Source organism: Symphodus melops (assembly GCF_947650265.1).
Source record: "Symphodus melops genome assembly, chromosome: 4".
NCBI lineage: Eukaryota > Metazoa > Chordata > Actinopteri > Labriformes > Labridae > Symphodus > Symphodus melops.
Window position 1 is genome coordinate 27509797 of NC_136694.1, and position 27747 is coordinate 27537543.

A 27747-nucleotide genomic window follows, 5' to 3' on the forward strand; every position below is an offset into this window, starting at 1 on the left:
TGCTTTGAAACAATCTCTCTGCTGTGTTTTCGTGTTCTGTTTGCAGCCTCTAACTACCTGAAGGAACATGAAGAAGTTTGAAAAAGCTCCTGCAGACAGAGACAGCCTCGATTTGACACTAAGCACATCCCTCTGAGTCAAAAGTCTCACACAGTTTGTTCATTCATTAATGGATTGCTGCTAATTTCCTACATTTATCTCCCGTATGTCTTTGTTTGTGTGTGTGTGTGTTTTGGAGGACTGACACCCTCTGAGCTTGCTGCTCCCTCTGACCTTTAACACCACAGTGTATAATAACTCTTACAGTCTGACAGGTCAACTGAGGCGTCACGGCTGGCCCCTTGCTGTGGGTTAGGGCTGAGCCTTTTTATCATACTACCCACCATGTGATGGATGAGCCCGGCAGCAAACCGGCGAGGGTCTAACAGTGTTGTTCAGAGGAAGAGGATAAGGCGCTGTAACAAATAACCCCACACCGAACTCCACTCCTCTACATTCTCATTGTTACTGGCTTCAGGCTCATTCAGCTTAATGTTGCTCCACAAAGCACACAGGCTAATTAACTTGGTAATTTAGTCAGCATTTTCCCTTGAACATTAGGGTGGGAATGGTAAATGTTTTGCTGCTGGTTTTTAGGTTGCATGTGTAAAAATGTACGGAAATGAATGTAACCATTTCTTAACCACTTCCTGCCTTTTGATCCACAACTGACTGATGCTGCTAGCTAGGTGCCACTTCATCTACTTCAGGCACTGGAACTTAATCTCTCGACCATGTTTATGTCTTTCGTTTATGTTTGAGAATTTGGCATCTATCATTAGGAAAAATAAAAGAATATAGCTCAATAAGAGCGAGTCATACTTAAGCCCCGCCGTCTCAACCAAGTACAGTCACTTGTTGCTAATGACAACCAGTAAATTTGGGTTAGCTAACTCACTAGCAAGCCTGTTAGCGAAACTATCTGTGCCTAGGGGTGGGAAAGATCGTCGTGGCAAAAGCAAGCTACACCAATCACAGACATCTCTGTGAGACTATTTTCCCTGATTTTGTGAACCAACCATCATTTTCTGAAAACACTAAGAACTAGATATACTAAGAACTTGTGTCTTCCTTATTTCGCAATCAGGTAGCTCGTAGTCAGTCTACCTTGGATGATTATGGTATTATAGCAAATAAATAAATCTGCCCTGGAGAAAATGAAGGATAGTTTTACTCTCAGAACCACACTGTTGAGTTCTATTGCCAAAATGATGAAGCAAAGGCTTTAAACCAGCAGCCAACAAACTAAAATGCGATCTGCTGCTTCATCTGTGGCGTGAGAATGGATTAGTTCCTTTAGTTAGTCTCGCTACATAGTCATAGTCACAGCTGTTATTACTGTTGTTAGCTGTTATGTATTTTATTTTACTCTACAGTACTTTGGTCAGCTGTGGTTGTTTGTTGTAAAGTTCTTAACAAATGAAGTTGGCTTTGATTGGATAGTCATACATCTGCCATCAGTGTGTGAATGGGTAGGTAGGAAGGTGTGACCTGCGGTGTAAAAGCACTTGGAGTAGTTAGAAAACTAAGAAAATTGCCATATAAACTGAAGTCTGTTTACCATTTCTGGGTGAGAATGCTGAAAAAATGTTTATTAATTACAGTAGTCCATAGCTCATTTAGTGAAAAAGCCCTTTACTCAAGGATTCTCTATGAAGAGCCTCGGTGTGAATGTTTAAAATCCTGTATTGTGATGTGTTTGAAGTAATATTTTTAAAAAGCAGTCAGCAAACATTTTCCAGGTATCAAATGACTGTGAAGCTGAAATGGATACAAGTGTTTTGGAAACTCATTTCTCTCATGCAGTAGAGCCATAATCTGCTTCAAAGTCACAGTGATCCATCTGCCAAGAAACTGGGAGTCACAGGATCTGTGGCCTATGTGATGTGAATAAGGACAGAATCCTGCGCAGGCTGTGTTTGAAATGCGTTCAGCATCACTGCACAACAAGCCAAATGGACTCCAGATCCGGGGCACCTATAATGTATTTAATGGATCATTGGAGGCCGACTTTCCTCGCCCCTGTGTTAGGATTACAAATGCTTGGATGGCATATTGGAAAAAGAAAACTCTGGCTTTTTGCTGTGTTTAAAAGGACAGAAATAGAAACTTCTATGGCCTTTATTAAAAAGGGGCAGCAACACATTATAATCGCTAATATTTCGCCAACTCAATCAAAGATGAAAATCAAAATTGAGTATTTTTTCAAATGACCCATACTGAAGGAAGACAGAGAAAAACTATAGCTTGTTAAGTCCTTCAGTTTACAGTAGAAAACAGTAACCTTTTAATGTGTTTTGGCACGACACCTACGTTTGCAAACAGCATCTTCTCCATCGCCCAATAAACTGGCAATATGCATTTCCTCTGAATTAAGGGGGGCTTTTAGCACATGTGCATTACAGTTTCAATCAAAAGTAAGATGCAATGTATGGACTACAACAACACAGGCTGACTCCTGAGTTCTGTTTCTGCTGGCTGTTTACAGGCTCTGCGATATAGGATCCCTTGGGTCAGCATCCCCACCTCATCGCCCATCCACACAAATGTTTGCACGTTAGCATGTTTACACCTCCCCGCTATGAATACAGTAAAGTATGTGCACAAGTGTGTGTTGTTTCATGTTAAGTTACACTGGCCTGGCGTGTATGCTCCAGTGATTTCAGTTGTTTTTTTGTGGATCAATACAGTGGTTGTTATCAAATTGTCATTTGAGCAAAGAACCCAGTTTTCAGAGGATTGCATTGGAGAGGCCAATGTCCCGTAAAAACACCACGGCCGGATTCACATGGATAATTTAGACTGATCTGCAGTTTTTAGAAACTCATTAGTTTACTGATTGATCTGTTTATTTCAAGACGTTGTCCCAAAGGTAGGAAAGGATTTGTATGAAGCTCAAAAATGTGTCATTTAAACATTAATTATCATTGTCCACTCAAGAAAACAAGTCTTTTACCTGCCATCGATGTCCCTGGGGTTACTATTAATGCCGTGATTGCATTTTTTTGTCCTAGTTATTTTTTAACATGTTTTTTTCTCAGAAAATGTGCTGTGGTAACTCTTTTGTTCCTCAAGAAGGTCAACCCTTGCTAGCAGAGTGATCAGAGCTGAGCCGTTTGAACAAATTTGCAAGGTCCGTCAATTAGTGCTAATGAACATAATCAGTAACGGTGTTTGTGCAAAGGAGAATTTAGACATCTATCTGAAGTTAAACTGTGATTCAGATCCAAGTCAAAGTCTTTCATTGTGGAACTGGCCCCAGGGGATGTGTTCACAGCTGAGACAGCTACATGCTCAGATTTCGCCCCATGTGACCAAACCCTAGGTCCTCTGCCTCCACCTGCGCCTGGTCAGTCACCGGGGAGCTGAGTGTCTTCAGCGGAGAAAAGGCTTTCCAAAACCTCCTTTGATTTATTCAGTATTTGGCTAACCCTGCTCTGAACCTACCCCATGAGATTCCCAACCATTCTAGCCCTCCTCATTCAGCATACGTGAACATGCCTCCTCGACCTAGATCCATCCCAACATGCTGCTTCTCCCTCTGCTTTCGCAACAGCTCACTCTGAGAATGAGAAACAGGCCCTTGAAGGAGGCTCGGGTTCACTCTCTGCAGAGCCCGTCGGCCCTCCCCACCCAGTGTGGGTCACCTACTGATCACAATGTGCGGCCCTATCGTGAGTGCACAGGAGTGAGTTTATGGTTCGCTGGGATTCAAATGAATCTTTATGGGCCTTGTCTAGCAGCCAAAGGGCAGGCACTATCCCAGATTTTACAGCCACTCTCCTGGGTTTGCCTCTGGTTGTTTGCTTTCTTTGACGTGTGCTCTGATGTGGGGTGTCTTGCTGTGTGTCTGGATTTGTGGAGCTCCGTATTCCTTCACATGTCTATTGTTGATACAGAGATACATTGAAAGTATAGCTCTGCAAACAAACTATTACTTCCTACTGGATGAAGAAGATCTGCAGCAAAGATACCTGAGGAGGTGATTCTAGTTCTGTTAACAAACCATCCAAAAATAACCTGAAACTGCTTTGTACTTTCAAATCAAGTAGAGGATGCTGAGTGCACCTTTAATGTCCTGAGGTTCAAATCAAACTAGTCTAATTTCTCTGATAGCATGACAGATGTTTTTACTACCAGCAAACTTTTGCAACCAGCAGTTAGATAATAAATAGTAAATGTCTCTCCAACACTTTTTATCATCAGAGGTTGAAGTATAGCTTCCCCTGCGAGGTCAAAGTCCGCTGTGCATTTACTGTCAGTGTGTTTGTTCTTTATGTTGTCACATTTTGCTTTGGTTCATGGAGTATGGCTGGTGTCATGGTCTTCAGTAATAAGAGGACAGTCTGTATATATATAGTGTATATTGTCATGCTGCACCGTCTGTTTGCATTTCTTTTTAATTAGATTAGAGGCGACTTAGATCCTGTTTTGTTTTGATGAGTTTATTTGGCACATCCACCGTGTCTAATCCTCAGCCACTCCTCATTTTTTTGTCTTAGTTTTGTCTTAAAAAAAAAAAAAAAGATTCTTTGGCTTTGTCCTTTTCTTTGGTTGCGGGGACGTAAAAGCATGTCAGCATCGTTAGCTTCATGATTAACCTCACAGCACACAAAGAAAGCAGCACGACCCATGGATAAGCACAAATTTGCGCTCTGTTGCATTTTCGCTGAACATTGCTCTTTGCTCTGATCTAAATATACTCATTCCCGTCTCGAGAGGAACAATCAGAGCATCTCGGTAGGCAAACACAGAGAATGAAAATATGAGGTCATGTTTCAGGTCTGCAGATAAAGATGACAGTACAACACATTAATCAAACTGTCCCTTTAATGTGTGAAAGCAAATACTATTTTGGGAGGTCAAATAACATTAGCTGCCATTGAATGTGGTGTAAGAGAGAGTGGTTAGACTGATGATTGTCTTACCAAATGCAATCTTATCCACAGCTGGAACATTATAGGCTGCTGTAATTCCAAATGATGCATTGACGTTTCATTTTTTTCCCTTCATCTGAAAGACTGTTTTAACCCCTAACAGATTTAGCAGGTTTCTGTACGTGTGTTTTCCTTTGAATCGCTTGAACAAGAGGTTAAGTTTGTTAAACAAAAAAAAGTTCTAAACAGGCTCCAGATGAGATTTTAAAAGTGTGGTATTTCCCCCTTAAACCACAGCTCCATCTTTCATTGTAATAAACCACAATGTGGTCAGGTTTTTAGCCTCATCTCATTAAACATTTACAAGTTCCGTCTCACTCTGCGCCATCTGTGAGGACAAAAAAAAAGAAAGAGCACAAACCCCTCCTTAACCTCATTAGTTACTTTATAGCAGCTCATGATCCCTAATGGTCGTGTGTTTTTGTAGAGCAATATAACATGAACTTTCCATTTCTTTCTAACACTGTAGATTTGTTTGTCTTTTAAAAAAAGAAAATACTATTCCTGAAATTACAGGTTTAAACCGAACAGTGAGGATTACACGTTTTTTTGCCTTGTATTGTCATGTAACATCGATATTAGAAGAAAACAAGGTCATTCACGATGGTCTTTCGACCGCTTAATTCATGCCTATTTGACTTTGAATAACTGACGCTCAACGGGGAAAATAACTTCAAGAAGTCCTGAAAACAGGTGAAAACACAACAAGATGCAACAATCAGTGCAAAGTGTGCAGTCCCTGAAATGTTGGAGTTTGGCAACACAAGTAACAAGTGCAACACTGCTCATAGCAACCTTCAAAAGACTTGAACTTTTGAACTTATTTTTTTTTTTTGGAAGGTTAACATATTTTGTGCTTAAAATAAATCTAACAAACTGTTCGAAGGCTAGAAGCAAAAAGCTGTGAAAAGCTGTTTGATTTGCTAAAAAACACTGTACCTTAAAACGTGTTATCTCCTCTGTCCACATCAAGTCTTTGTCAAGAATGTAATCACCTTTAAGCAGCTTCTGAAACTGTGTCCACTATGGACGCAGTTTCAAATGTGTAAAGCACTTTTGTTCCCCCGCCTGTTGCTTGTTTGAATTACATTAGCTTAGTATGTTGTATTCTGTTAGTTATATTAGTAATGACAATGCCTGTTTTTAGTGTATAGAGAGAAAAGTAAAACCACCTTCAGCACCTCTTAAAACTCTTCATCAAGCTAGCCCTTTTCCTGTAGCTCCGAGTCTTTATGCTAGGCTAAGCTAATCAGCGCCTAGTGTTAGCTTCATATAGAGAGCATAGCTATGGAAGTTGTTGTTGGAACACTCATAAAGAAAATAAAAAATAGAAATAAAAAATAAAAAAAAACCCACATGAATTAAGGTGTGTTGTCTTTGACGTACTACATTGATAACTGTGATGTGAGTTTAGTTCAGCTCAGAGAAGATTTAGCCACAGCCCAATTTTAGTCTCGTTGGTTGAGGGTACTCATCAACTCGAGTCCTTTCAGATAAGAAGCTCTTTTTACACATTTCCCATGGTAAACAGTCCTTTTGATAATTTCAGTTAATCATTTTCACCTTTTCAAATTCATCTGCCAAGCTTGAGTCTTGTTCATTTTGAAACATGCCTGCTTCATTCCTTAGTAATATTCTCAAAAGGGAAATGTAGAAACTTGATATCTCTTGTCATAAGCAGACCTCTTATTGTCCCATTATGTTTTCTGGAATAATAGCCTTCAGGGTTTAGCAAACACAAATCACATTTCAATGCTCTACAACCACAAATGTGTTGCAGATGCAGACATTAGAAGATTGAATAAAAATGAGCCTGGTTAGCAAGAAGTTCACATTTAATTAAGCGAAAGTCAGCCTTTTGACAATTGCTGCTTGTTCAATACATATAATATGTCTCTTTGCCCGGTTATGTTCAATCCATGTGGTTTTTAGACCACTCTGCACGTGTAACGATGAGTTCCTCACCCGCTTGCTATGAGTTCATTGTGTTTATGAAGAATTGCACCATCCCCCTGCACCATTTTGTGACAGCAGAGAACAAACAATAACACAATTATGCCCCCCAAGCGTGTGTTTCATGTTTTGACAACATCGTCTGTCACAGTCACTGATCTCATTTTTAGAATAAATCAAAGGTGGTTCACACTGCCGTGGGAGTCAAAGCCCGACACCCCGACACAAAGCGTTGTGTACCTCCCAAGTGTTCACTTTTTCTTTTTCATCATGCACAAAGAAACACAGTGCGTCTCTAAAACTTCATTTTATTATCTGGTTTGATTCAAAAACAAGTTAAAAAGAGAATTTAAAAAAAAAAAAAAAAGAAGTGTAAAAACAGACTAAAACAAGTGTCACAAAAACCTCCCAGAATAACTACTGGTTTAGAACTATGCATGGCTTCGGTTCAAAGTGAAAATGGCATTCAGTCGTTCATACTATACACATACGCCTGCACACATGCATACACATGGGACCAGGGTGTGTCCTGCAGTATATCGATTAACTGTACCTGCAGAATCAACCACCTTTCATGTCCCCTAAGTGTTTGTCCTCACACTGTCTCTGGGTCTCCTCCTCTCCCACATGTCTTTAGGTCCATATTCCCTTCATTACACCCAAGAGCTGCTCATTTAGCACACAAATTGTCCTTTAATCCAGGGCTCATGTCCTCCCTTTGAACGTGTTCATGCAGGTATAACTCCCGGAAAACTTGTGGATTTCTTCAAGCGCGACTTGAGGCATGAAGCTGAAAAGTAGATCAAAGAGAGAAAAAAAAAGGTAAGTATGGAAATATTGCACAAATAAACAGAGACTCGACGAAAAATTACAAATTATTAATTTATGCGTTACCTTTTTAAAATAACAAGGGCATGCATTGTCCAGGGCAGGTAGAGGAAGGCTTTGTCAGCTCTGACTGCATCCACAGTCCTCTGGGCGACGACCTCTGGTTTAAGAGGCGGAAACAGCTGGGGAAACCTAACAAAGAAAAGAGAGTAGTTTTGATAAGAATGCTTTCTCAAAAAGCCGAGGTCAGGCCCTTTGTCGGATTTTTTTATGTCAATTTACAGAGCAATGGAGACTGCTTTAGTTCACCGAACTTTATGGCGTAGAGTAGCGACACGTTTTCTGGGTGAGCTGCATGTGTGAATGCAAACAGCCACATTTTTTCCCCATGAAGTGTGATTGAGCTTTTGTGAGAACACAGAAGGACATAATCAGGAGAATTCAAAGCGAGCGAGCGGGAGGGGGTGGTGATGTTTATTCCCTGCGATCTGTGCACAATCATAGACTGTGTAAGCTCTCCATGCACGTGATACAACTGCTGCATGAGGTTTTCTGTTCTCCAGTGTTTAGGAATGTCTTCTCTTTGGTTGATGTTTATCGATCCTGCCACTGATGTTCTTGATATAGGGTCTTGTAGGAGACTCTGTTGCTTGAAACACGCCTAACGAGTCGCTCTTTTCACATCATGTCTTGCCTCAGGAGAACGCCCGCCCCTCCTCCAGTCTTACAGGATTAAGTCTCTCACTTTGAGGTGCATAGTATGTGAGCCACCAGAACAGGAGGCCTTGAAGGGGCCTAAAATTCTCTGGAAATGTTCAGGAGTGCGTATGTTAATGACAACAGAGCCCCCAAAGTACCAGCATTCGGTGTTTCCTGCAGAACTCCCTAATACATTTATTTAACTCGCCAAACTGGAGAAACTCACTTTCCCATTAAAAACATGTTCGATGACATCACCAGCGTACATTAGCAACAGGGCTACTCTTAATTGGGGAAAAATCTGGGCCTCTGATAGGTCAAAAAACTAAACTAGATCTTCAGTCATTATCAATGTTCCTTTTGAACTATTCATAGACAGACCTAATCTCATTCAAAGTAAATATAGAGACCTTATATATTTCTCTCTTCAATCATTATTTACGGAAAATCACCATCCAATCGTTGGCATACATAATGTTACCCTGAGCAACATGAATTTAAAAAATCCAACTTGTACTTTTTGCTCTTTGTAGTTCAGGCAAAAGTGGTGAACTACGCACATGTCGAGTCTACAAAAATGATGATGTACCTGACTCTCATGCCCTGGAACATCTCTGTGTTGGTGTGGAACGGCAGCACCGTGGTGCAGCAGACGCCGGGACAGTCGAGCAGGCCGAGCGTCAGACTCTCCATGAAGGCCAGAGAAGAGGCCTTCGAGGTGCAGTAGTCTATGGCGCCAGGTATTGGTGACTGGGACAAGATGGAGTTTATGCACACCACATGACCATGCTGCAGCTCCAGCATCCGAGGAAGGAAGGCCTTTGTAGTCTGGAGAAAGAAAGAAGAAAGACGAAAATAAGTGAGAATGAAATGGGAGGCTGAGGACAAAGTGGAAGAAAGCCCGGTGTGAGGGAAGGTGAATTATATTCAGCAGAGTAAAAGGAAGAGCAGACAAGAGAACCAGGCTCACAGTGTAACCACAGATTAAATTTCCATTTCCATTTAGTTGATAATTGCATTTCTGTCTGCGTACGACACAGTCTTTTCATCTCTATTCAAAAAAATAAAAATGCCACGAGTTTCAAAACCCCTCTGATGTTTCAGGAGCTGAGAGGAGATTTGGAAATACCCCACTTTACCTGCCACAAAAACACGCATGATTGACAAGTCTGTGTTTGCCTGCTATAAATGTTGCCGTGCTATAATCAGCAAAGGAAAATGATAAGGCTAATCTGCTGAGAGGAATTCCCCTCCTCCTGCCTGAAACAAAAAAAAAAACTGCCTGTGGTTTAGTTTCTGCGAGTCTTACCCAGAACTGTCCCATCGTGTTGATGTGTTGGGATTTGAGGAGGGCGTCGTCATCGCTGTCCATCAAACTTTTGCCGTGGACTACAGCTGCGTTGTTCACTAATATGGTAACATCTCCCACCTGAGATTAAAAAGCACAGAAAAAAAGTTACCTCTGCTAGATACTTTGGGTGTTTTCTGACAGCCTAATAAAAAAAATAATACAAAAAAAAAAAAAAGGTACAGTTCTGCTCCTTCTCAGTTATTCCGACATTTCAAGTGTAATCTATACACCAGGTGGGCGGCAGAGCAGCTCAGAGCCAGTGAATATCCAGAACAGACGGAGAGGCATCGCTGAAACATGTCATGCACCGCTTGACTCTGCAAATGACACGCTCTGCAAGCAAAAATACCCAAAGACGTGTTGAACTGGTTTTACCTTTTCTCGAACCACTTTGGCCTGCTTGTAAACTTCCTCCCGATTGGCCACATCGCACAGGAAGTAATGGCACTCTGTTCCGGAGAGAGAGATCTCTTCAGCGGTTTCTTTCAGGCACTTCTCTGTTCGGCCCCATAAGATGACCTATCAAAAGAAATGACATATTAAGGGAAAGGTCAGAAGCTGTTCCAAGATCAGAAGCAGTGAATTGGGGCCTGTGAATGGCAGTCAGTGAGTCCTCAACAAAACATTACGCATGTTTTTTGCGCAATATTTCTGGTAAAGACCTGCTGTAACTCTGGAGGTCTTTGGGCAGTAATGTTCTTTTCATTCAGAGAACAGAGAGGCCATTTTCACTCGAACAAATAGTTTTCCAGCAAGATTAAAGGCTTGGGGGTTTCTGTGTGAATGAACTGTCTCTTCATCCACCCAGAGACTAAATGAAGGCCGGTCATTTGAGCAGGGAACATGGGATTGGATGGAAGTAGGGAGGGGGTTGGGGGAGTGGTGGGGGGACTAGTGATTGGGCAATTAGATCTGTCAGTCTTTGGGGTCAGGGAAAGGTAATGAAATCAGGGGGTGAGCCTTCCTCATCTCTCAAACACAAATTCTCAAAGAGATTACACGGCCTGTTGGGCAGATGAGCCCCGTCATTTCTGGTCAGGGAGTCTGACAACAGTGCGTGTGTGAAGTGCTGAGGACGCCAGTGTGGGATTTGGCCAGTCGCCCGAGACCAAGGTTAATATTTGAGCAAAAACTCTTTAGGAAAGTGATATTGTGTATGTGAGAGGAAGAAATACATTCAAAAAGAGAGTGCGTCTCACCATGTTTTTCATGGCTTCAGATGATCACACATGCTCTCTTTTCAGGGACTGAAGCCGTCATCTTGCAGTAAGAGGACACTTTAAAACACTGCCAGTCTTTTACAATGTGCCCAGCCTTTTTTATGTGGCCAAACATTGCAAACTGCTAATGACAGTTTGTTAATCTGCACAGTCACAACCCTTAAAAATCCCTAAACTAATGTGTTACTTTGCACTGCTCATGTGTCTGATGGTAATAGCCTCAGAAGCAAACCAAACACGGAAACACTGACACTTAAAAGCTCCAGGGACGCCACTGATTGCAGTCTGGAATCTGTCCTTTATTTCTTTATCAGATCTGAGGCAATAAGGGTTTGGCTCCCTCTGTGAACCACCCTTGTTTGAGTTGCCTTTGATTGGGTTTTCTGTTTGCTTCATTTGCAGCCTTATTTAGGTAATCAGCGAAGGCAGACAGGTCTTGATAAATAACCGAGAGCTTTTAATAGGATTTGAGCCTTACAAACAAAGCTGACAGCTCTCATTAAAAGGCAGCTCTCAAACTGTGCTCTCTTGCTTAAATGTTATTTAATTCATTAGGTTTATCACCCGTCACAACACACAAGACCCTCAGAACAAACAAGCTTTGGCCAAATTGCTATCTGGATAGAAACAGTAAGAAAACAGTTTTTAATTGAACTTACACAAGCCGCTCTCGCTATCAGAGATACACCATCGATTGTTCTAACAAGGCGCGTGTTACAAGACTTAACATGAATGTGTGCTGCGAGAAAAATCTCTGTGATCAGCAAAATTACACTTGCATTGCTTACCCTTGAGAACAGGAGTGCCAATGCCACTAAACTCTGAGTGCAGTTAAGTAGCATTCATGTTTTCCCTGGATGTTCCCCTTTGGAAAGTTTTGAAGTTGTTATTTTGTGTGTTAAAACTTTTAAGTTGTAATGTGGATGATTTTTCATGACTTACCCAGGACACTATACATTCACAATAATACCATAATAGAGATGACAAATGAGCCTAAAAATGAACATGCAAAATCTGACCTCATGCTAAGTTTTCAATCGCCCAGGCAACCGTTGGTCTGCCTTTCTTTTGGTACGTACTTAGGTCAAGTCGGTCGACTCAGTTGGGTTGGGTGCCAACATGTGCTTACACTTTCCAACATTTTCCAAGTTACGAGCTAAGTTTTTGATCATCCCGACATCTTTCAAATGCACGGTTAGTTTCTAATGCTCTGATGGAACGTTGACACATGGAAAGAAAAAAAAAAGTCCTTTAAACTTGGGAGCTGCATCTGTGAACACAAACGGCAAAATGTTCACTCTAACATTACAAAGCCTTTTTCCTGCCTCCTGGTAAATTGTCCGTGTGAGCTGATGAACACAGCAGAAAAAAATTCACGAAGAGCAAGCTACAAGAGGAGATGACACACTTGATATACTTTATATATTAAGGCAAATAACTACATACCGAACATGATGATTGGACACTCTTCATCAACAGTTCAGGAGTGCATATGTGATAACGGCTCCCTAGTTTCAGATTAACTCCCGCTAAATTACAGTGACACGCTATCTACTAGATCTGAATGTATAGGTGGGTATGAACCCTCCTTTTCACACCCATTGTATGGGCCAGCACAGAGGCGACACACAGAGGGGGCAGCAGGAGTTCAGGAGGCAGTCGCCTGCCGCTGTCTAATTACTGCGGAGACAGCAAGGTCAGTTGCAGGGCAATACCCAGCTGGGAGCGGTGTGCTTCCCGCCTCCAGCACAACACGCACACCCACTAAAAACCTGTTGTCAATGCCTCCTCACTTTGGTTCGTCTTCCGTGCTGTGGTCTCCTTATGCAATCTGAACAACCACATAAAAATCAATGTTTTCTGCAAACACTTTCTAGGGTTGTTTCCAAGGGACTGAAATATACCATAAAAGGAGCTTTGAAGAAGAACGCTGTTCTAACTTGTCAGCTATTTACTGGTATTGTTCTGAAAAGTCTCTCGCTGTGCTCTGAACTTGGATGCTGTTTTCGAGAACACATTGCTCTGGTTTATTGTTTCTGAGCTTCGTTCTGCAACGCTTCCCCCTCCAACTACACACAAGAAGACCTGGCTCCCCTCCTGAGTCCCCGGCTCTCCATCTCGCCGGATTCTTTCATCAACGCTGTAGTTAGCCTTCCTCGCACCGTGAAAAGACCAAAGCCAGAGCAGAGGAGGGAAAAGGAAATTCCGGCTGCCACTCACAAAGGGGCTCAAACTGGGGTGAGCGCAAGTTCGTAGAGGTTAGCCCTATTCATAATTACAGCCCTGTATCCTTTTAGCATCTCTTTAGGCTGGTAGTAATTGTCATACACATTACCCCAGGTGTTGTTTTCAAAGCCTTCACACCTTGATAATGCCCAACAATGAGGTGCTGAAAAGCGTGGTGACATCCTTTGTTGTGCAGCTGCAGAGTAAAGCTTTCAAAACCCACTCGTTTCTTCTTGCTCAGTCCCAGAGGAGATGGCATTGAAAGACAGAGGGAGGCAGTAAGTGTTTCACCGAGCTTTTAGCAATGTTTTCAAGCTGCTAAAATTGCGCATTGGAGACCGTGTCACACATGTAGGGATAATTATAACTCGCAGATTTCAGCTGGGCTGCTTAAAGCTCTCTAGCAGGGAAATTACCACCACACATGGAAGAATGCGTAATGACGACGCCAGTCTGAGGTGATCAAAAATGGAGCTGCTCCGTATTAGCACATGACGGCTAAAAGGGACACCAGCGGCTCATCAGACACTCAGCTGTGTAATGTTCACCCACTGGATGGGTTGACAAACCGTGGCTGGAGATGATGATGGGAACAGAACCCAACCTGCAGCAGTGAGGAACTGTCTCTGCAGACACTGAAGCATCACAAGCGACGGCTGCTTGTTAGAGAAGTGTGGGATGGGGAGGGGCATGGATCTGATGCGTGGGCTATTTCCAAAGAATAACTCATGAAGTTTCATTTTTGTCACGGATTCTTCTGACATTCCTGCTCTTTTTATTTTGTTACAAGAAGAAGCACTTCATATGAAAACAGTCACAGAAATAAAGTTCATTTCATTAGAACTAAATTCATGAACTAGAACACAGGGTGTTATGCATTGAATCTGTTCCCTAAAGCAAACAGAACAATGGGCACCAGCCTGTCCAAAAAAAACGAATCAGGACTTAAATCCCATAGTAAATAATGATGTTGCTCATGTTTCTAACCTTTGACCTCCTAACAGTCTGTTTTCAAGTTACTGTTTGGTTTAGAATGGCTTAGACTAATGCATGATCATCTTATGTCATTTGCTCTTTCCCAACTCTTTTGGTTGGGTTAGTTTTGCATCTGGAGCCATAAAAGGGATATCATGTCCTCTTGTTAAAATGAAAACAAAACGAATCTGGCTTTTATTAAAAACATGAAGGAAGGAGACCTTCTAATGTGGTAGCAGTTGGAGCTGTGATTATGTGGATTGCTTTGAAGCAGTTTAGTGATGCTTTGGGCACAAAGTCCCCGCCCATTACCAAATTCAGCTGACTAAATGCATTTACAAAGGTTTTATCAATAATACACTTCCTTAAAAGGCCCTGAGCAGAATCACCTCAATCAGGCATCCAGAGCTGACCTCATGTTGACCCAAAGTTGTGCAATACAAAAACCATTAATAAAGGCCAGTGCCTCCTGTCTCACTGGACCAACACGCTTCTTCGAGGTTATGATCCCTGCTTTCATAGTGTGATGGAACAACTAAACACCTGGGATAGGGTGAGCAGCAGTGGGAGGGGGAGGGGCAGTCTGACCAAATACTACTACAGGTTTAGTGTCCAATCAATCAAGCCAAACCAAAACAATCTCATAACAAGAGCATGAAAATATTTAATTATCCTCTTTTCATAATCAATTAAATCTACCAATAATGTTTACCACGTTCTTCTTTAACTAGTACTCTATAACTTGTAAAACATACTAAAAAATAATGCTCCTGTTTTATTTTCAAATAATAATTAAAAAAAAAGTTGAATCAAGAGTACGTCAAAGTCAGCAATTTCTTCAAGGACCAACTGAGAGCAAAAAAATGCTGACACCTAGAAAGAGCAGGAAGCAGCACATTTGACATTTCTACTTGAAACGATTAATCCGTATTTCAATTAGTTGGTGATTAATAGTCTTCCCATCACATGATCAATAAAGCGATTACTTACTGTAGCTCTATTGAATACATTGTCTGGAGGGAAAACGTGTGTGCAACAGGTTGTCTGTAAGTGATATTACCTTTCTGGCCCCCTGCTTGGCGAACTCTTTGGCCAGGTAACGCCCGATGCCTCGTCCTCCTCCGGTGATCAACACCACCTCCTTGCTCAGGTCTTTCCTTCTGCTGGGCAACAGCGCAGACAGACTTGCCCTGACGATATAAAACATCATCTGCACGGGGAAAAGAACCATACGACACGCGCTCTTCAGCTCCATCTCGGGAAGTGTGTGCGTCAGGACAACTGGACTGTTTACGTTGCAGCAAGTTTACCAAAAGCCTCCAAAACAGCGACTTAAAAAAGCTCCTGCGAGTTTCACTTCCACATGTAAATAAAATCACACGCGGTGTCAAACACTGCTGCATGAGAAATCCATCGGAGTCAAAATGTCAAAAGTCGCAGACGTGTGTGAGTTTGAAAAGCTCTGACATGTAAGTCGACATAGATCGTGCTCTCAAATGTGTGAGTGATCAGTCATTACGCCTGTCAGGACGCACAGACGTGAAACACAAGTCCAAGCGACGCTCCGCTGTGCGCGCTACTGAAACCGCTCTGCTTTGGAGTTGTTGTGTTCCTGTCCTGTCCCGGTCTGCCTTATATATCAGCGCCTCTGCCCCGGCTCCGGTTCTTCCAGCAGTGATAGGACCTGGATGAACCTAAAGGAGAGGTTTGTAAGGGCATTAATCCTGATTGACATGTTAAGTGAGGATGAATATTTAGCTCCACGGTGCCCGTCTGCCCTGAATGGCTGCGTACTTCCCTCTTCTCCACCCCCTTTCATGTGTCTGCAGAGGTGGTTCTCAACCTGTGGTCCGGGGCCCCCCAGTGGTCGCTCAAATAGTGTCCCAGGTGGGTGCCCAAATTGTGTTTGGGAAAGGTTTATTTTTAAGTCGAGCGACCTGCACTTCACCTCGTTGCGCAACGTGAAGAAAAACAATGATGTTGCAATCACAGGTTTCACTGAGAGATAGAAGTTAATGCAAAACAACCAAACTACTCTTACATAACAGAGACAGGAGGTTATGGGGGATTATAAGGGTCATGCTGGAGAAGAACAAAAAATGACAGCAGGAAGAATTTCTTATTTTTTGAATAAATAAATAATAAAAATAAAACGTTGAAAATAAAGTCCAAATGTTGAGAATGACCCATATTCACACAGCAGCTGTTTCTGAGGATGTAAAGGACGAGATGCCTTTATTCTGTTATCGACAGCTGGTCACATCTTTTATAAAACTAGAGTATATGACATATCTATGTTTCATCATTAACAGAAAAACAATAAAGATCCAGAGCCAGACTGGGACATACATTTTTTATAAGACGTTACTTACATTCAAATACAATCAACTCACAGCTAAAACTGCCCTCACACTATATGACTATCTATCTTACTGTAATATTTGCATTAACATGATTGAATGCAAATGTTATCTGTGGTCTAAAGTTAGCTAGTGTGTCCTCAGATGTGTTGCTTGCCTTGGAATAAGACCAGATGTCCCTCTGGATGTCCACCGTCCTTTATAGTTGTTAAGTGATCATAAGATGATGATCCTTCAGATTCCCAATTGTTGCATGACTGGGACACAATGAAGACACTTCACAGGATTTAAGTTTCCCATCCTCAGTGTGGTGTTGGAAGAAAATGGCCAACTTGTATATTAGGTAAATAAACCAGACTTTAAAGACAAGTGCAAGAGGAAACACTTTCTGTATCTTTTGAGAATAAGTTCAAAATGCCAAAGTCTGAAAAAAAACATTCCTACCTGTTGCATACTGAAAATTGATCCCCCCCCACTCCGTTAACATTTTGACATTCTTCTCCCAACCCTTACTCTATACCACAGATGGGGATATTTGGTCAATGGCTTCATGAGATGACTGAGAGGCTTCTTCGACTAATCCTTTCTCCACCCCCCTATTAATTAAGTAAAACAAATAAGCAAACAAATAATTAGCTTAGCATTTAAAACAAACAGACAACTGAAACCTGACAATTGAAACCATAACAGTAACCCCCGACACAAATAAGGAACTTACACCAAGAGAGAGAGAGAGAGACGGGGAGATTTGGTTAAGCCAGATTTAGTTACAAAACATTAAAGAAATGAAACACAAGAGAAATGATAAACTTTACATTCTGTATGGACACAGAGCTCCTAATGACCAGTTCATCTGCTGCTCTGCCTTTGAGCCAGTAACTGATCTCCACCTCCTGCAGCCTCTTTAAAGAGATGCTGTGAACATAGTTTCATAATGTGAAAGTCAAGCGTATACAGCTAAGACTGTGTGCTGTGGTATGAAGAATGATCCAGCTGTATGTGATGCAGCACAGTCTGTCCTACATTTGTGACAGTCTTCTGTGTGCAATACCCACATCCGTTGTCTCAACCCAATTTGTTGTGGAAACAGTATTTTTTGAAGCGCTCTATACGGTTCTGTGTGTGACAGTGCAATTAGGGAAATAGGTCGGCCCAGTCTCAGACGCTCGGCAGTGTGACAAACCGAAAAAAAAGTGCATGAATACCTCCTAAACAAATCCTGTGAATTCATGGGCCTCAGACAAGATTCCAGTCTGTGATTTTTGGCCCTGGCACTGTGTTTTTTTACTGGGTATTGCTGAATGCAGGGCTTTTTTCAGCAAGGGATGGGTTTAAAGAGCAGCCTCACAATGGTTGCTTTGTGCAGGGCTCAGCTACTTAGAGAAGGCAGAGAGGCTCTCGGGGGCTCCTAAAAAACACAGAGACGACACGACTCCAGATGCTGTCTTCATTTTGGAAAATGTCAGAGATTTACAAAATGTGAACCCAAAGTCAAGCTGCATTGGAGGCTTGTGCGTACGCTTTCCTCTGCCTGAGAGGAGCTGAATTTAAATGAGCAGGGGCTTGCAAAAACACGAGCGAGCTCCAAAGATTTACGTTACAGTGAGGGTCAAATGGGTTCATGCTGCACGCCAAAAGCAAAAAAAAAAAAAAAAAATGTATATAGGGTATATTTCAGAGGACACCGTTTATTCATCCTCATGCTATCACTGCCATCTACAGATGAACAGTGAAAGTTCAGATGAGGATTTCCTCAGCCTGCCTGCAGTGTAAGGGAGCGTCTGTGCACACTCTGTCCACAGACCACACAAAGAAAATGCCTTTCTGTGTGATGAAAGAAAGCACATCAAATTCAACAAATGTATAAAAGATTGCCAGGAATTCAAGGCAACATAATGAGTCTGAATGCAATGAGTAATTAAAATCTGCTCTCTTTACATACTGCTATCAGTACCATTGCCTGGTTTCTGTGGCAAACATGCAGTACTTTGATTGCACGTCTGTAAAATATGCAGAAGAATCTAATAGTGTTTTCCTGGGCAACAGGCAGCCAAACACGTCATTAAGTGAAGCCAAGGTCAGACTGCATTGCACACAGAGGGGTGGGAGGGGTGGAGAGAAAGCAAGAGCAGGTAGATAAAACATTTACTCCTAATGACTTACCTTCAGCTGAGCACACCAGCAACATCATGGACATGGGCTCGGCTATTTTAATAATTGGCTCCGCTGCTCTCGTTGCTGCCTTCCTCCTCCTGGTAATTGGACTTGTGTACTCTGAGCTGATGAATTCAGACATTCCTCGCGGGGTTGCAAATAGTGGGGAAACTGCACATGGTTCATGGCTTGTTTGTCAGCAGGGCCAATTGTTGTCAGAAATTCAGCGAGGAAGTGTTCACGCTTATTATTCTATGTGTTGTATCTGTTATAATTAACACTTTCTAACATAACACGTCCTGTTAAGGAAATTGAATCTCGTCGTGTGCGAGTAATAAAATAACAACTCTTCTCTTTCACGCCCTTGTCAAAGATGGCGGTCCTCTCTTTGTCCTCCAGCACAGATAAAAGCGTTGATCAGAGACGTTTTTTTAAAGAGATATCCAGTCAGACAAAGGTGCAGAAAAAGACAAGGTCATGCATTCCCTGTCTTTGATGTTGTCATAATAAATATCATTTGTGAAACAGAATGGATTTCACTTTGACTTTACCCATCAAGAATAGATATATGCGTTCACCTCTAACACTTGCTCTGACTTGTGGTAAATCGGTGCTTTCTCCTCTCTCCGACAAATGCTGTATTTGTACATCATCTGGGTGTTTGCCAACGTGTTGGTTTATCTCATATATTTTTCTGCTTGTTTTATGCAGGCGACAGAGGAAAGCAGGAGGACATTTACTTACAACAGATAAATGACTCAGACTCTATGTGATGTGTTGATTTATGTACTGGATCAGATGCAAACTGGGTGCAAATGGACGTCCGTTTATTTGTTTTGTTTGTATTGATGTATTGCGTCTTCTGTTGGTATCAGTTGTATTTCTCACCTCTTGGATTGTTTTTATTTAGCGGAAGGTTCATGTCAATGTTGCTGTTGTGATGTTGACTAAATTACATAATTCCACCTGGACTGGGTCACGTAAATGACTGGACCGGAAAATAAACATAAATCATTGTCATTCATTCATTTATACATCCTTGTGAAGAAATGTTCATGAAAGTCATGAATAGAAAATGTGTTGTCTTTGTTTCCACACGGTTGAATAAGTCACTTCTAGAAACATCAGCCAAACAACAATATAATGGAACCCCTTTTCAAACCAGCAGCTTCACCAGTTCTCCTGCTTTATTTCCAACATTAAGCGGTACAAACAATCCTTTACAGCCATAAAACACATGAGTGGGTATTTGTGATTTGCTGTGTGTGTACTGCCCTTCACTGAAGGACCTGTGGATTCATTTAGGGAGAATAAAAGTGATCTGTTTGAGTTTTGTTGATTGACAGGTTGAACCTATACAATGATTATTATACTCTGAGAAAAAGGATGAATAAGAAAAGGTTGTCAGTGCTGTCTACTACAATATTTATCTTCTTATAGTCTTAGGTTTAACAAACTGCATTGTGCATTCATGTCCTGGTGGTGCTTTGGTGTGACTTATTAATGAGTGTTGGGAGTTGGATTTTTATCAAGTCCTTACTTTTTTATAATCCTCAGTTTTTATAATATGCAAAGAAACAAGTCACTGAAAGCTAGCAAACAGTTAGTTGAAATAATAATAATAATAATAATAATGATAATAATAATAATGTGGGGCAAAGATACATTTTCAAGTTATAGAATGTTAATATTTGTAGAATTTAATATAAAGTATTCAATATTATCCTTTTTTGATTGTATATAATGTGTATAATGTGTAAAGGAGGGAGACTCTGTCATGGTCTATCTGTGCTGCTTAGTTACTTTCTAATAAAGACTTTTACCTTTCTTTGGCTCACTGTGATGTCGCGCTAATCCTGAACAGATTTTGTCGATGAAATCTGTCAGCATTTGGCCAAGGAGTCTGACACCAATGAGGTTTCTGTTAGATGCCAAACTTTTCCCAGATTGCACATAAATAATCCAAACTTATTTCCTGACCAGAGAGCCAGAAGTGAACATATTGTCCCTCCTTCTTCCATCTCACCCCTCTTAGGTATCGATTAGCCTCTGAGCACGGTTGGCCTGCCCATATGGATGACTGACGTGTCACTTCCTCCCTGTGGCCGAGGCTGATACCAGCGTGGACTCTCACAGAGTGGCAGTGGGAGGGGACAGTCCTTGGGCTAACCTGGCAGCAACGCTGTGCCAAAGGCTGGCAAGAAGTGAGGAGCGACATCTGCTGTTCCCCTGCGCCTCGGTCCTCATCCACCCAGCCTTGCAGAAAAGGCAGATTTCAACCTGCCCTCATAGCAGCAAAATCATGCTGTGCCCATATTGTTTCGTGACCGGATGGCGTTCTGCTTCCTGCAGAACCTCAATGGACACATTTTTGTTGGCCAAGATGTGTTGGAAAGCTATCATGTGCCCACTGAGCCCAGGCCACGGTTTGAAAGGTGGCGCTCCCTGTCCAACCTGCCTCCTGGGTGACACGCAAGAGGTTATTATAAGCACCAAACCCCAGATTATAATGGGGAGGTGTACTACCTATCAAAGCTGCTCTGGAACATTGACTGAATATATATTTGGCCCAGCCAAAGTGACATCAACCATTGGTTTGTTTAATGCCTTTCGGGACTTTGACTTGGGAATTTTGGCCACCACTAAGCTTGTTTTGTGGGGCCAAAAGAGACCATATTTGAAGTAGTGAATGGCCCTGAAGAGGGACACAAGGTTTGGAAAAACACAGCAAGTTGTCAAAGCAGTACAGTCTGTGACCGTGCCTGGCTTATTAGTGGTAATGAGCTAGATAACCATAGTTTTTCCTCACGGACAAAGTTTCTATTTGTGTTTGTAGCTGACCAGATTTATTTTTTTGTTATGGCTGAAAAAAACTGAGAGAGCTTGTGAAACATAATATACTTGCTGTGCTCTTGCTAATATCTCATAAAGAGAACAGGCAGCACTTATCAGCTGAATGCTCCGTTTTCACTGCAGCCCAATATTTACTTTGAGAGGAAAGGCCAAAAACACTCCTGACACATGTTCACTGATATAATGACTGTCGTAAAAACACTGAAAGCTAACAGGCAAAGGGAATGCAAAACATGCAAATTAGTGCTGACATAAGAACCATTAACCATTATTATTTCAGAAGCCCAACAAACAGGGTTAGCCTGCAAATTCCTCAGCTGCCTTCTTGTATACTTAACCTGAAAGCACACTGTAGTATTTGGCTCTTTTTGGCATAACAAAGTTTGGTGACTGAATTAGCCTAGGTGACAAGTAGCAGCTAGCATCAACCTCCTGTCATTGAAAGTAACCCCCATTATTCACAAAATTAAAAATGTGATAAAAACAAAACAAAAAGCCTTACATTTTGAGAGATTGTAGGGGCCAAAATGTGTATTCTCGTAAAAGACAAATATTGCTTTAAATTTGGTATTTTAAATATTGGACCTTATGGATATTGACTCACTTTTAGAGGCAGCCTCAAGTGGCTACTTTAAGAACTGCATCTTTTGGCACTTGCAGGCTGGCCACATGTTTAGCCCACAGGTTGATTTATTACTTGAGGTTTCACATTCACTGGAAGATGTTGCTGTCACTCTAAACAAAATTTAAAAAAAAACACAACACATTCCTTCTTTCTTACCAGTGAGGATGACGTCCCGAGGGATGATCTTTACAGGAAACAGCTGCTTTACTTGGAAAAGGAAGTCACCTGGTAGTTTGTGCTGCACGGCTGGCAGGGCACGATTAACATCTGCAACCAAGGCTGGTTCTGCTTCATCTCTGCAGTGCAGTTTGTGGATAGTGGTGCTCACATGGTAAAAAAAAAAGGCTGTAAAGATCATAAACAGGATAACAAAAGGTACTGTATTTTACTCCCCATCATGTTTTACATTTTAATAAACAGAACATGGCCTCCCGTGGCAGAGTTTGTCCTTTATTAACAGTACATTGTTCACAAAGGACTTAAAAACGCACACAAATCTTCAAACAACCTGGTTAATTCCTAATGTGGAAAGCAGCCTGAGGACAAAAAGTCTGAGAACAAATTTGGGCATCAATTTCACAATAGTGTATTATAGTATAGTAGAGTATTCTGCTAAAAGGCAAATGTCATGCCCTCGCCTTCGGGAAAGCATGTTTTTAACACAGATGTAAGACAGCTCCCATTTGGTTTCAGGACACTCAGCCTGCCTTTCCTTTCTGTGTTTGCCGTCTCCATAGCAACACACTTCTCTATTTCCTCTTCGCTATTGCCTGTGCTGTTTTGGGGCCAGGTGAAGGGACCTACATGGCATCATTTTGACAAGCTAACCATGTCCTTATAAACCAGCTGATGTCCTTGGTTAAGAACGTCAGGTAAAGCATGGAGGGAACATATCCGCTGCAGGATAAATGGAAACAAACCGGCTGGAAGATAGAGCAGAAGTACCCAAGCAAAGTGCTGGTAGGAAACTGGGCAGAAGACAGACTTAAGGTGGGAATTGTGTCTGCTCATTGTCTATATCCCTATTTAAAAAAAAAACATTTTTCTTCATCAGTGTTCCAATTAGGGGGCTGAACGGTGGTGCTGTTAGCTCACAGCGAGAAGATGTTTTGATCAATCCCCGTCGAACAGGAGCCTTTCTGTGTGTAGTTTACATGTTTTCCTTGTGCTTGTTCTCTCTGCGTTCTCCAGATTCCTCCGACAGTCCAAAGACATGCTCGTTAGTTATTTGGTGACTGTACATTGCCTGTGCGAATGTGTCATGTCTCTATATGTCAGCCCTGTGAATGACTGGTGACCAGTCCAGGATTTACTCAGCCTCAATGACAGCTGACATCGGCTCCAGCCTCCCTCGCAACCTCAAAATGGGACCAGCAGTGCCGATAATGGATGGATGGACTCCGTGCACAAAGATTGCAAATCTGTTCAACACAGTTTAAGAAAGTGTGTCCACAGATTTTCTAACCATTGGAGCAGATTTACATGTAGCCTTTCATTTCTTCTGACCTGATGAAGTCATAAAACTCATGGCTGAGGCAGACGAATGTCACAACTGGGAGGTATCACCCAGTTTAGTTGTTATGCTTGTCTTAATTATTTCCCAAGTTCAGTAAATACTTACTGCATTCATCATCCAAGACTGCGAAAACTTTAGATTTCCATCACAACCGTGTGCCGGTTTGAAGTTAAGATGTTTTGCTTAAAAGCAGCAGCAGTGAGGTACCTTTATTTTCGGTCTATTTTGGCAGCCTCTGTGAACATCGCAGTACCTTTCATACCTTTGATCTGTCCTTTATATGCATGTGTATTATGCCACCTTTGTAAAACTTCTGGGGGGAAAAATGTAAAGAAAGGCTTCTTTAGTGTGCGCTGTATCGCGTCGCCTGAATCTGACCCCGTGGCAGCAGTGACAGGCATTAAAAATAACTTCAAAGATATTGTCAGTCTTCTAGCTGAGGGCCTGTTTTGCTTTTGCGGGTCATATAAAGGCGTCAGTAATACACTGAGACGATTCCATAACCACTTAAAAACTCCTCACAGTATGTGGAAGCATATAACTTCATTTGATAATCCATGCCTAACATTCAGCAGATCCAAAACATAATGGCACACCAGTGGCGGCCTGCCAAGGGTTCTGTAGCACCTCAGCTGGTAGTCAAATCTATAGCAGAGTGATTAGGCAGCCTGAGTTCAGCTACATCAGCACAGCCTCCTGGTGGGAGAGGCTCAGGCTGGAGACTAATTGCATTGACGTAAGTTGCAGCCATGAGCTGCTGGTTCAGGATCAGAGGGGAGAAATGACTTCAGAAATACAGCAGAGCGGATCGATAATGAAGTGTGAGCTTTGCTGATCCTCACTGCTCAAGTCCCCCTGTATATCCCCCTCTCCTCTTCTTCTTCTTCTTCTTTACACCCTGTTTTTTTTCTGCCTGACACAGTTCACTCAGGAGCCAACGACAGCCAACAGCACCAATCATGTAGACTACCGGCCCCACTGGGACTTCAAGCCAGACGTTTCTGAGAGAGGGTCTGCCCTGCTGAGAGCTGAGGTCAGCCTTTAACTGCTCATTCACGCCATTAACACCAATTGAATGCCTGTCACAGGCCTGCAAGTCAGGGCTTTCTTCCCCAGATCCTGGCCACTTCTGCATAATATTGACAGCCAAGATAAGAACTTGTGATAAAGCTCTTTATGAGGCAAGTTTCTGTTAGCGCACAGCAGTAGAAAAATGTGTAAAATCATCAGTCCTACCGAGCACTTAAAGGCTAGTTAGAGCAATTTGCTGCTGTCACAGAGTGAGCCTTTGAAGATTATTGTAAAAGAGTGGGTCATGCCCTCTATATCTTAATCCACTGAAGGCCAATGCATACATGCCATGCTGAGATGACCGTATTGTCTTGTAGGGGCTTCCATACAAACTGCTATTTGGCCATGTTGGCCCAGCACCCCGTCATTACTCTGTCACACAGTATGGAGAGAGCTATGGACGGGCTTTGGCCACCCTGCGACCCTGCCATCCCCGCAGCCTGACATGGCAGCTTGAAAGGACGAAACAGCCCATTTCTGGTAAGGCAGCAACACATTTCAAACAAAGGCAGCTCCAAGTTTTTTTTACGTGTGCAGACAGAGACATCAGACACACAACATAAACACGCTGTGTAGTGCAGATTACAGAGCAGTCATATGCTGCAAGTTAACTTAAGAACAACGGTTTAAATCAAATCCATGCATTAACGCAGCTTTGAGGATGTTGGAGATTCATGTTGTGTGCATCTCTGCAGGCATAGGGACTTAGCGATGTCTCTTTTCTCTTTGCAGATCCTGTCCTTTATGTTTGTGTGTGCTCATCCATGATGAAATATCTCCCAATCGTTCCTTTCAATTAACCAACCTCAGCAAGAAAATGTACACACATCCCTTTTGCTCAGGCTGCTGCTAATCACTCTGTTGAAATCCAACCTGGTGTCTGCAGTTACAGGCATAAATAATTTTCAGTCTTTTAGCTGAAGGTCTGTTTGTTGTGTAGGTCAAATTAAGATGCAAGTATTGAATTAAGTCTGCTTTTTAACCAGTTAAATATTTTCGCTGCGGGTTTATTAACAGAGACAGACACTGTTTTAAACGTAGATTTTTAATTGGCTCCAGTTGGATTTCTACCAACTGGCTGCCTCCTTGAGACCTCAGATTCCCTCAGGATTTATATTCTTCAAGACGATCAGAAATGCATTTTGGTCCGAGTTTTAAGTAACTAATAAGTCTGGCTATCTTGGTTCAGAGCTCAGAGTTCTAAATGAGCTGCAATCTTCTGCCCGTCTTTTCAGGAAAAACAGACAAGACACCATTACGGCTGTCCAAGGCATGAATGAGTTTCTCTCAATTACATCTGCTTATGAAAACATTGAATCTTGTAAAATATCCGACATGATAAATCAAAGATTTTGTTTGGGTCTGCATGTGGCAGCTGAAGTTTAGAGTGTAAAGATTTTGTAGCTCGGGTTTTGTTTATGCAGCTTTGAAATCAAGCCGAGCAATGACTTTTATTCTTTCCTCCTTGTTGCCAATTGCAGTGAATTAACACAAAGTATAAGAGCACAGTTTAAATGCCATGCCACCATCGCCTGAAGGTACAGATTAAACACAGGAAATGATATATTAAACCATCCCGGCACCAGCGCTATGAGTGTAGAGCAAACACACTTTAGCAAATTAAATTTTGCATGGACCAGACGCATCGGCAGTTGTGCTCATGAACAATTAAATGTGTGCGGCCCCAGATGCCTTTTTCTTGTTCCAGATCAGTCACCAGTGTAATTAATGGCTGCAGTAACATGGCAGTTAACTTTCTCCTCTCTGTGTTCGTTCACAGCCAACGTTGGCGCGCTGCAGTCCACAAAGCGCTGTTTGGAAAAGCAGCAGTCACGCCTCCCGTCGCTGACTGTGTACAGGTCAGTTTACCAGAGGCCCCCACTTAGTGCCTTCTGCCAGAGCCGCTCTGCCAGGACCTCACGCAGGCTCTCCAGCCACCTCCATGCAGCCAATCACAACAACAAGGACCTGGACCTGAGACGGCGCCCGCTGCTGCAAATCCCAGATGACTGTTTCAGTCAAAGTCCACAAACACAACAGGTTTACAGACCGACCTGTTGCTCTTGGATGACAGACGTGTAATTCATTACCAGTATAATTTAAAAGAGGTCCTTTAAGGTCACAAGGGAAGGCAGCAACAGCATGAGAAGCACATTTCTTTCTTATAAAAGAAGGTAAATTGGTTACCATCATTATGAATGAAAACATACAGAGATTTTAAGACTTTACTGCCTACTGATCCCCTTTAAAGCACGTATCGGTCTGGCTTCAAGCTACAGCATTTGAGTTTCCAAATTAGCAATGACTAGAAACCTGAACTCTGTAATTTACATATAATGCATTAAAATAGAATCAATATTTGTTTTTGAGGTGTGAGTCAGCCTGCAGCCTTAAGGTGGGGCACTTCTGATCTTTCCATTGCTCTGAGAGGATCAGTCTCTAAAATAAACTTTTAAAGATGAATTCCTATTTTTGCTTTTTAAAAAGTATCTATTTGCATTATTTGTCTAATATCCTCAATTCATGGCTTTTCAGCATGAATTTATTTTCATTTTTGTTGCTTTTATCTCTTTTTATTATACATCTATATATATATATATATATATATATATATATATATATATATATATATATATAATATAAAATAATTATGTTGGTTGGTTGTTTTGGTTCTGATGATATTCAGCTTAATTTGCTGGTTGGTTGGGTGCTTTTGCCGTCTTGTTTCTTCTTTCTTCGGCTTCTTTTGTGTTCATGCTCTTTGTTTGAATGATTGTTCTTTTCTTTGCAAACACTTATGCACACAAATGTGCTATAGAACCATTTAGAAATTAGAGTGTCATTATGGTTTGTGATTGAAGAATAATGCTTAAGTCCAAATGAAGGGTAGTAGCTTAAAGCAAATAAAATTAGAATACACCCATCTTAGGTTGCCCTCAT

At 41.8% G+C, this 27747-nt stretch overlaps 3 protein-coding genes across 4 annotated transcripts; 2 read left to right on the forward strand and 1 right to left on the reverse strand.

The window, feature by feature from the left end:
* Positions 1-6793: 6793 nt before the first annotated feature.
* Positions 6794-16059, reverse strand: dhrs3b (dehydrogenase/reductase (SDR family) member 3b). The gene is made up of 6 exons (XM_079342698.1): positions 15289-16059; positions 10183-10326; positions 9766-9885; positions 9046-9284; positions 7824-7949; positions 6794-7719 (listed from the first exon to the last, which is right to left on the reverse strand). The coding sequence occupies exons 1-6, from the start codon at positions 15481-15483 to the stop codon at positions 7635-7637; spliced, it is 909 nt and encodes a 302-aa protein (XP_079198824.1). The 5' UTR covers positions 15484-16059; the 3' UTR covers positions 6794-7634.
* A 2718-nt stretch (positions 16060-18777) lies between these two features.
* aadacl4 (arylacetamide deacetylase-like 4) lies at positions 18778-22474 on the forward strand (the record flags this gene model as incomplete). The annotated part of the gene is given in 5 exon segments (XM_079342468.1): positions 18778-18906; positions 18908-18956; positions 20830-21005; positions 21008-21031; positions 21035-22474. Coding segments are annotated over 5 exon segments (555 nt in total). The 3' UTR covers positions 21212-22474.
* A 520-nt stretch (positions 22475-22994) lies between these two features.
* On the forward strand, positions 22995-27257 carry cfap107 (cilia and flagella associated protein 107). Of its 2 annotated transcripts, none has more exons than XM_079341815.1 (4): positions 22995-23210; positions 24659-24769; positions 25125-25287; positions 26588-27257. In XM_079341815.1, exons 1-4 carry the CDS (start codon positions 23100-23102, stop codon positions 26887-26889), a joined length of 687 nt encoding a protein of 228 aa, XP_079197941.1. In that variant the 5' UTR covers positions 22995-23099; the 3' UTR covers positions 26890-27257. The 2 variants fall into 2 exon arrangements, with proteins under 2 accessions (XP_079197941.1, XP_079197942.1); XM_079341816.1 differs by having other exon boundaries at positions 22995-23180.
* The last annotated feature ends 490 nt before the right edge of the window (positions 27258-27747 follow it).